The sequence below is a fragment of the Mandrillus leucophaeus genome, unplaced genomic scaffold, assembly GCF_000951045.1.
Source record: "Mandrillus leucophaeus isolate KB7577 unplaced genomic scaffold, Mleu.le_1.0 Scaffold798, whole genome shotgun sequence".
NCBI classification, from domain to species: domain Eukaryota; kingdom Metazoa; phylum Chordata; class Mammalia; order Primates; family Cercopithecidae; genus Mandrillus; species Mandrillus leucophaeus.
The window spans coordinates 1,603,934-1,612,912 of record NW_012108674.1 but is presented as its reverse complement, the minus strand read 5'-3'; the positions used below and the strand labels follow the sequence as shown (position 1 = coordinate 1,612,912).

At 46.4% G+C, this 8,979-nt stretch overlaps 2 protein-coding genes across 2 annotated transcripts in view; one reads left to right on the top strand and one right to left on the bottom strand.

Annotated features, from left to right (window-relative positions):
• Positions 1-234: 234 nt before the first annotated feature.
• On the bottom strand, positions 235-6,060 carry LOC105529987. The gene is made up of 2 exons (XM_011967292.1): positions 5,190-6,060; positions 235-1,290 (listed from the first exon to the last, which is right to left on the bottom strand). The coding sequence occupies exon 1, from the start codon at positions 5,879-5,881 to the stop codon at positions 5,315-5,317; it is 567 nt and encodes a 188-aa protein (XP_011822682.1). The 5' UTR covers positions 5,882-6,060; the 3' UTR covers positions 235-1,290; positions 5,190-5,314.
• Positions 6,061-6,167: 107 nt separating this feature from the next.
• The window catches only part of FBN1 (fibrillin 1), a 238,359-nt gene continuing 235,547 nt past the window's right edge, over positions 6,168-8,979 (top strand). Inside the window, exons 1-2 of the mRNA XM_011967291.1 lie at positions 6,168-6,443; positions 7,072-7,416. Coding sequence (XP_011822681.1) covers positions 7,253-7,416 — 164 coding nt within the window. The 5' untranslated portion in view covers positions 6,168-6,443; positions 7,072-7,252. The remainder of the gene's footprint in view (positions 6,444-7,071; positions 7,417-8,979) is intronic.

The window sequence follows — 8,979 nt, the reverse complement described above, 5'->3', positions numbered from 1 at the left end:
ATTATGAAAAACTACTTAAAAAAATCTTTTAGTTAAGTAATTAAAATATTTCTAATAAATAAATTTTCTGAAGAATCATGAAAATGAAAACAATTCTCATTTTTTTCTAGCATGTATAAATTTTTACCTTTTTTTTAAACTCTCACCTTTTGCCCTCACAACACTAGAATTTTATATTGAAGTGGGAATTGCTCAGGATTCTTAGTATAACACACAAGCACAAACATATGCAAATTTTCCCTAAAACAAAGGTTTATTTATGTCATTTTAAACTGTTCTTTCTTAAGCCTGCATTATATTTTTGTAACTACAAAATTCTAAAATGGGAAGAACATTACTAACTTAGCACCGTACCTGCACTAAGCAAAGGCTTAGTTCATGGTAGTTGTTGCTGTAAGGACCTCCTGCTATGCTCTACCCCTTGTGATTCTTAGGGGGCAGGAATGGCATCCCTACACCAGTGAAGCCTCAGCTTCCAGCACAGTGTTTGGTTTTTAATCAAAATTGGCTACACAAATAAATGAACTAAACAATAAAAAAAAAAAAGGAAATGGCACATACATAGATGTGCAATCTATGCTAGCAATCAGGCAACTGAATTCCACCTTCAGCTCTTTAAAACTAAGACTCATTCATTCATATCCTCTCCCGAGTGGGAGTGATGGGACAACTGAGGCACAATGAGGCAATATCACACACCAGGGCTCTGTCAGTTGCTGGAAAAGTTGAGGCCTTTCTTTAACCCAGAGAATGATGAGGAAGAATGGCATGAGGTTTTAAGGTTGCCATCACATCACCATCTAGAAAAGAAGTTCATTCAGCAAGTATTTATGGAGCATCCATTTTGTACAAGAAATTGTCCTATGTTATGAGGGAACCAGAAGCTGAAGCAGAGAGGCAGAGACTTGTCTATGGCAGCTCTCTTGATCTCTTCATTTCCTGGAGTGATCTTGGTGATCCTGGAATCTTGCATGGATCCTGTAGCATGGAATAAATGAGACTCTCAAGTAAGATGCAATGTAGATTCAGGCAGCAGTGAAACTCAAGGGATGAAGTCTTAGGTTCCAAGAAGACACAAGAGAGGTGTTGTGGATACTGGAAGTGACTCCCATTTGCATCAACCTTAGATCTTGACTGAGATTTTGTGGCCACAGATGAGGTAGCAGTGATGACATGAAAAGTTTCCTTGATTTGTCAAAGGCTTAGTTTTAATTACAGCTCTGCCTCTCCTGTTGATTTTATGAATTTGAGCAAGTTTCTTAACTCTTCTGAATGTGAGTTTATTCATCTCTAAAATTGAGAAAAATTATTTTCCATTATAAGGTTTCGATTATTTATCTATTCCTACATGATAGACCACCCTAATAAATACGTAGCTTAAAGCAATGATCTATTTATTCTATGGGTTAACTGGGCAGTTGTGCTGGTCTGCTGGGCTCACATATGTGACTACATTTAGTTGGTGGCTCAGGAAGAGTCTTGATGTAGCTGAGAGAGTTGGGGCTGTCTCTCTTCACATTGTCTTTCATTCTGGACTTCTTGAAGGCCTATCCATCTCAGGGCAACATCTAATAGGGTAAAAGAGGAAGCTGCAAGATTTTTTAAGGCCTAGCTTTGGAAGTCATACAATGTTCCTTCTATGATATTCTACTGGTAAAAGAAAAATACAAAGCCAACTCAGATTCAAAGAATTGAGAAATAGACTCTACTTCTTGATGGAAGAAGATAAGAAATATTGTGGCTATGTTTTTCAATCTACCAAAAGTTGTGGTAAAGATTAAATGTGATTATGTATGTGAACGTATGATTTTTCTCTCTTTACATATATATGTAAGTAGGTGTGGTTTCCGGTAGCTGTGATATATGCATTATATTTTTATAACTACAAAATTCTACAATACTCACTAAGAGTCAGAAGCCAATTTTTGAAGATGTAGTTGGTTGTATCATGAGTGATCTATTTGCCACCATCAATGGCAGGAACTGGGGCTACATGAAAGTCTAATTAGCTTTTTGTGAAGTCATTATTTAGTTTGCAAAGGAAGACCAAGAAACTGATTTTAGAGTATGCATCTTCCAAGTAAAGCTTGAAAATGCTTTATTTCAGTAAGCTCTAAACATCTTGAAAGTTCTTGAGATGGTGTAATAAACATCTAGATTTGTTTGTTTGTTTGTTTGTTTGCCCCTGACAAGCATTAATGCCCTTCAATTTTTGGTGCATGACCAAAATAGTGTTTTGCCCATCTTTTATAGATGAACCCCTTTCCCGTGGCATGCAATCTTGTTCTGCTACCCATCAAGATACTCCATCATCCTTTGGCCAGGATTGTGCCCAAGTTCCCTAAATAGCTACGTCAAAAGGACTCTGCCTTTTGAATTTGAACTCTAAGAGGGGTGGCAAAGAGATCAAAATGATTGGAATTGATTTACTCACATGACATCAGCCTGAAGAGGTTCTCTGCTTACCATTATCCCAGAAGTGTACAACTCCCCATTTTATCACAAAGTGAAGTTCAGTGAGCCATCTCATAACCTGATAATACTTAAAAGGTCATTTTTTTTTTTGCTTAAATTTTCCATAACTAGTTTTCTTGCTTGTAGACAAAGAACCTTTGCTGACACAGACATTTATACAGGAGGTATAAATGATGAGAGTGACTTGAAGCTAAAAATGCCACAAGATTTCAATTGATCAAACAATAAACAAAGTATTTGTGTTTTGTCATAGTTTTCAGGACACTAGCAAGTTTCCTTGAATAAGGAATGTCACCTTGTCTTTAATATCATACAGCTAGGGGGAGTAAGTACAATGGCTATAGAAAAAACATATATATTTAGGTTGGCGCAAAAGTAATTGTGGTTTCGCTAGTACTTTTAAATGGCAAAAACTGCAGTTACTTTTGTGCCAACCTAATAGTTCACGATAGCAACAGAAGAAATATCCCTAATGGTCAGTCCTGACACGGCACTTGGCATATAGTAGGCATACTATAATCATGTATTAAAATTAATTAACTATTCAGTGAATGACTCAGTTAATAAGTGCAATGATATTAGAACAAGAGAGATGGGCATGAGCTAAAACACCTATGAACAAGAAGGAATTTGAGCAGGGTTTCTTAGGGTGAATAGAATTCTTTGAAATAAGGAGATGGAAGCAAGGAATTGTAGCCCATGGACTTAATTTGCAAACAGCGCAAAACAATCTATTATGTTAAAAAAAAAAAAAAAAAGTCTGTGATAGGTTTAGGGAGAATTGGGTCCTCAGTCATCTGGCATCAAGAAAATCTTATTGCAAAGACACAGATTTTTATTATTCATTACTGAATTTTGACATAAGTGGCATGCTACTCTAATATAGGTTGATTGCCTAGATAGTGGGAATATTTCTTGTATATTTAAAAATGCATTTACTTTTAAGTAATCAAGTTCCCTCTGCCTCCCCTTCCCTTGCAGATCTTCCACCATTGTGGTTAGAACATGAGACTTATTGCTCCAAGAGGGGAGTATATGGCTTGGAGCTGCCATCCAATATGAAGAAAGAATCTTTCCTTTATTGGAGAAAGAAGCCAGTGAATAAAGAGGAGGTTGCGGGGAAAGCAAAGGCCAGATAAAAGCGTTTAATCCAAATCCCTCCCTTTGAGGTGAAACCCTGGAAGGTAGTTTGAGTTAGAAGTAATAGAAATGTCCAGAAATGTTGGAAGAGGGGACTTGCAGGGCACTGGATTTGGCCTTTACTTCCTGGGCAGAAGCCTTAGAAAAGGCTTGTGTTGGGATGCTGCTGTCCAACATGTCACTGAGTGTAAGATTCTGAGAGAGAGAGGGCACAGCAAGTCTTGCATGCTGCTGGAGTACAAGTAAAGCATGCAGTTTCCAGATTCCCCTGTAGGTGCAGAGCAGCCCAGAAAACTGGTAGGCAGGACAAGGCCTTTCTGGATGTCCAACAGCCCTGCTTTCTCCTGATCCATAGTCCCTCTGCTCAGATCCTTTTCCCAGTGTGAATTCCCTCCTTACATCTCCCTACCCAGGGAGCTTTAAAAAATATCCATATGAAGGATCCACTACAGACTACTCAAATCAGAAACTCTGGGTGTTGGGGCCTGCTGTCAGAATTTTTTTTGTTGTTTTTTTTTTGAGGTGGAGTTTCGCTCTGTTGTGCCCAGGCTGTTGTGTCCAGGCTGTAGTGCAGTGGCACAATCTCCGTTCACTGCAACCTCTACCTCTCGGGTTCAAGCGATTCTAGTACCTCAGCCTCCTGAGTAGCAAGATTTACAGGCATGCACCACCACACCTGGCTAATTTTTGTATTTTTAGTAGAGACGGGGTTTCATGATGTTGGTCGGGCTGCTCTTGAACTACTGGCCTAAAGTGATCCACATGCCTTGGCCTCCCAGGCATGAGCCACCACGCCCGTCCTGGTGTCAGAATTTTTTTTTTAAGCCTCTCATTATTTTACTGCATAGCCAGGGTTGAGAACTGCTATCCTAAGTAGAGTCTAGTTATGTTTTAGACTTAAGTTAAATATCACTTCCTCAGGGATCCCTTTCCTGATCAGCCCTAGCCTAGGTCAAGTCCCCTTGGTATATATCCTCCAAGCAAGCACCCAGTACTTATCCTGTCTGGCGCTCAACAATTGGACCATTATTTGTTTCAAGTCTGCCTTTCCTTGTCGACTACCTGCTGTGTGAGGGGAGACACATTTTTGCCTTGTTCACTAAATTGTTGAAGTAGCCGGGTTCAAATTGTTGAACCTGCCTTGTTAAAAATTGTTGAAGTGTAGTTCAACAATGCACTAAGTGGTACACAGTTCGTGCTCAGTAAAAACATCTTGAATGAATGATCTCCTTTACTCAGCCAGGAGTGTGTGACCAAGGCTGTCATTCATGAATCTGCTAAGAGACCTTTTGCAGGTGAGACTTAAAGTAGATCACATACATACTTAGAGGATTACGGCTTTAGATCAGCTCATAGTTCCCACAGTTTTACTGTTTCATCTTCATGTATCATAGCAGTTCAGCATGTCCATCATCACCATTATAACCCTGTGTGGTGGACACTACAAGTCCCATCTTATAATTGGAAAGAAGCTGAATAACTTGCTCAGGTCTCTCTACCCTACTCTCTGGGCCCCTTTACAAACGATTACAAATAAGGAAAATCCCTTTCAACAGGATACATTCCCAGGGTACCTCTTTGTGCTGAGCTTTTATTTTTGGCTCGACAGCGGGCTAGTGGCCGCTTGCAGGGGATTTTCTGGGGGTCTCCAGTTACAGCAGCCAGGACCCAGTGTGCGACTTCCGGCCTTCCTAAACTGTTAGAGGGTGCAGGCATCATCGGGCATTATCCCTATAAGGATGCCACAAATACTATACCTTTCAAAGCCACTAAATTCACTGTGCCGTGCATACCCTGGGGAGAGGCAGCTGTGTGTGTGGGAGGGCGACGGGACAGGGAGGGTGTAAGTAGAGTACTCCAGATGAACCCCAATCTTAATCTGGGCTGGGCAAGAGGACCATCCCTTCACCGCTCCCATCCTAAACCCTAGGTTCCAACATTTACAGGCCCCTGGGTTGGACACCGACTGAGAGCATCCTGGATTCAGGCCTGGATGGCTTGAATTGAGCCTCAGAAGAGCCGCGTCTGGAGTGGGCTCTCCACAACCCGGGGCAAGTGGGGGCGGTAGAGCCCTCTCCTCGGTCGGCACAGCAGCCCCTGCCGCGGTCCCGGCCTGCGACGCGCCCAGTCTTAGCCTCCCGGCCTCCGGCGTCTGCTGAGTGTCCGGCGGGAGAGGCGCAGGGAGCGCGCTACCGGGAGGCGCAGGCAGCGGGGACTGGTCTCCTCTCGGGCCAGGGCCTCCGGGACAGCCGTCTCCAGCGCGCATTCTTGGCGCAGGTGGAACAACTTTCTGCTGCGGCAGGGCTTCCCCGATCACGGGAGAGGCTAATCTCGGATCTAGACCTCCCAGCCGCAGAGCGGGCTAAAACCGCTACTCCACCTCTTCCCATTTCTCTCCTCCCCACCTCAAGACAAAAAGTCCCAGGCCGGGCAGGACCTGATCACCTCTGCCTCCTCCCACTGCGCTAATCCTGCGAGCGAGAGGCCCCGCGCCGAGGCGGAGGCTGGCAAAGGGGAGTGGAAAGGGAGGATGGATGGGGCCGGGGGGTGGGGTGGTGATGAGGGGGATGAAGGAGGGGGTGTCATTTTCTTTTTCTTTCTTTTTTTTAAAAAAGTATTTCTCTCGCGAGAAACCGCTGCGCGGACGATACTTGAAGAGGTGGGGAAAGGAGGGGGCCGCGGGAGCCGCGGCAGAGACAGTGGGTGCCACAAGCGGACAGGCGGCCACAGCTGGGACAGCTGCGAGCGGAGCGGAGCAGTGGCTGTAGCGGCCACGACTGGGAGCAGCCGTCGCCGCCTCCTCGGGAGTCGGAGCCGCCGCTTCTCCAGTGGGTGCAGCCTGGGTCTCGACGGGGGTCGGGCAGCCACCGGGGCTGGAGCTGCGGCCACGGAGGCTTTTGCGTTTGCGCCGCGCCGCGCCGAGGGCAGGGACAGGGACTGGGGTGAGGGGCTGTCCCGGAACGTCCACAGCTGGCGCTGGCCCTCCCCTGCCTGACAGCTTCCTGGCCCGGGGCTCTTGGTGCCGGGCTCCGCGTCAGATGTTCGGGGGGCGGTGGCAGCGCCCGGAGTCGGCGGGGACGGCGCGGCGGGCTTCCAGCCTGGCGGAGAGGGCAGGCTGAGGAGTGGGGCGTTTAGAGCGCGCATCGTGCGCAATTCGTGCCACTAAAAAAATAAACCCAGAGAGCTCGCCCGGGACTTAGGATCTCTGGGGACATGGGTACTTTGCGCTGCGCTCTTTTGGCGGGGCCCGGGAGGCCAAGGGATTGGCCGGGGCTGCTGCCGCCGGGGGCCTGGGCTTTCCAGCCAGCTGTGGACCAAACGGTCTTTCCTTACCCAAATTAACTGCGCCACGCGCAGGCGGCGCACGGGTTGGGCTCGGGAATGGGGAGCGCTAGGCTTCAGCATCCCGATGCCCTGAAAGTCTCCCCGCCTCGGGGATTTGTCTCTGTGTTGCAGCTGGCAGGGGCCGCCTGAAGTGGGAGCAGCGCCTGGAGAAGGCGGGAGGAGCCCGGCCCGGGGGACGGGCGGCGGGAGAGCGGGACCCCGGCGGCGCGGTGCGCTTCAGGGCGCAGCGGCGGCCGCAGACCGAGCCCCGGGCGCGGCAGGAGGCGGCGGGAGCCGGCGGCGGCTCGGCATCATGCGTCGAGGGGGCCTGCTGGAGATCTTCCTGGGATTTACCGTGCTTTTAGCGTCCTACACGAGTCATGGGGCGGACACCAATTTGGAGGCTGGGAACGTGAAGGAAACCAGAGCCAGTCGGGCCAAGAGAAGAGGCGGCGGAGGACACGACGCACTTAAAGGGTAAAGGAACCGGTCCCCTCCTTTGGTGTGGGTCTCCCAAGTTTCAAGATGCAGAACAACGGGCAGGATGATTCTCCCTGTGGAAGACTCCTTGGCAAGACCTCCTGGGGGCACCTTAGAGGTACTAGGGTTGTTTAGTCCCCACCCCGTTCGTGGTTAAACTACCTTGCCCCTACTCCCAAAGATTTCTGCCCCAAAGGAGAGGACAGGATTGAAAGGAATCTTGGGCCATTGTTGAGGCAGATTTTGGGAGGCGAGAAGGGTTCCTTGAGGAAGAAGGGGAGGAGTTGCGAGTGGGATAAGAGGAGAAGCCCATTCCTTTCCCTGCAATACCAATTCTGGTTGTGTCTAGAGGAAAGTACTTTCCTTGGGGTCATCTTGGTAGATGCTGTATTTGAAAGGGGGCAAGGAAAGGAAGGGATTCCCATGAGAGTCAGAGGATAAATCACAAGAGTAGTCGACTCTTCCGTAAATTATGCTTATTACGATTACGGATTGGGTTTTCCGGGCAGTGCTTCCTTTAGATGTCTACACTGGAAGCAGAACAGGGCAAGTGGTTCTGAGAACTGGTTTTTTTGGGTTGTGTGGGTCTCTCCGTTTCGCTGCAGCAGTAAGGCTGCTGTGGCCGGCCTTAAGGGGGTATTTTTAACTAATGGTGTTTGTATTATGTACATTCAGTTGACCATTTCACTGGCTTCCCATGCCGCTATTATAGATGTTTCGGCCGGAAAGATTTAAATTAGGCGGGTTGACTAAGGGTTGTCACTTTCCTGTATTGAAGGACAGTGGGAATACATTTCCTTTAAGAGAAATTTGTCTGCAGTTGTTTAAGTTAAAGCCTCCATGGAAACAGCAGGATGGACTGTCAATGACCCCTTTTGTCTTCTTGGAGAAGCCTGTTAAGTAAACTCTGACAGTATATATAGGGAGATTTTGTATTAAATTCTTACCATCCTGACTGATGCTCTTTTCCTGAGTGGATCTGTAGCTTTATTATGTGGCTCTGGGCCACCAAGTGATGGTGTCCACTTGGATACGTGGCCGATCATTTCCCTTACTCTTTTTTTGTTATGGGGTGTTACAGTCATGTATATGTAGTAAAATTTGTGTTTGTGTGGATATGAGATATGAGAAGATACGAGAAGAAAAAGTGCAGTAAACTCACCAGACCAGTTTTTGACTCCTAGTCTGGAGAAGGGGCACGATGATTGTAAGAGCCAAGCACTTAGGCTGTGATAAAATAGCACAGAACATAGTTACGATTAGTTCGGTTCCATCTTGGCCTTTCTGGAACCCAGAATTCCGATAATGTTGGAAGGAAGTTTGCTTATCATGGTAAGCCTGACCCTGATCAGACAGCAGACGTTTATTGTCCTGTGTGCAAGGCACATGGCAAGTTCAGTAAGTAGACTGAGGCTCTGATTTTCATATGTTCTCAAGAGGGCCTCATTTAGTCCAGTATTTTTCCTTCAAAAATACATTTCTCCTACATAATATTATCTTAATATCTATTCTGATAGAATTGCTCCTGTATATAAAGGAAGTGGAGGTTTAATTCTGTGG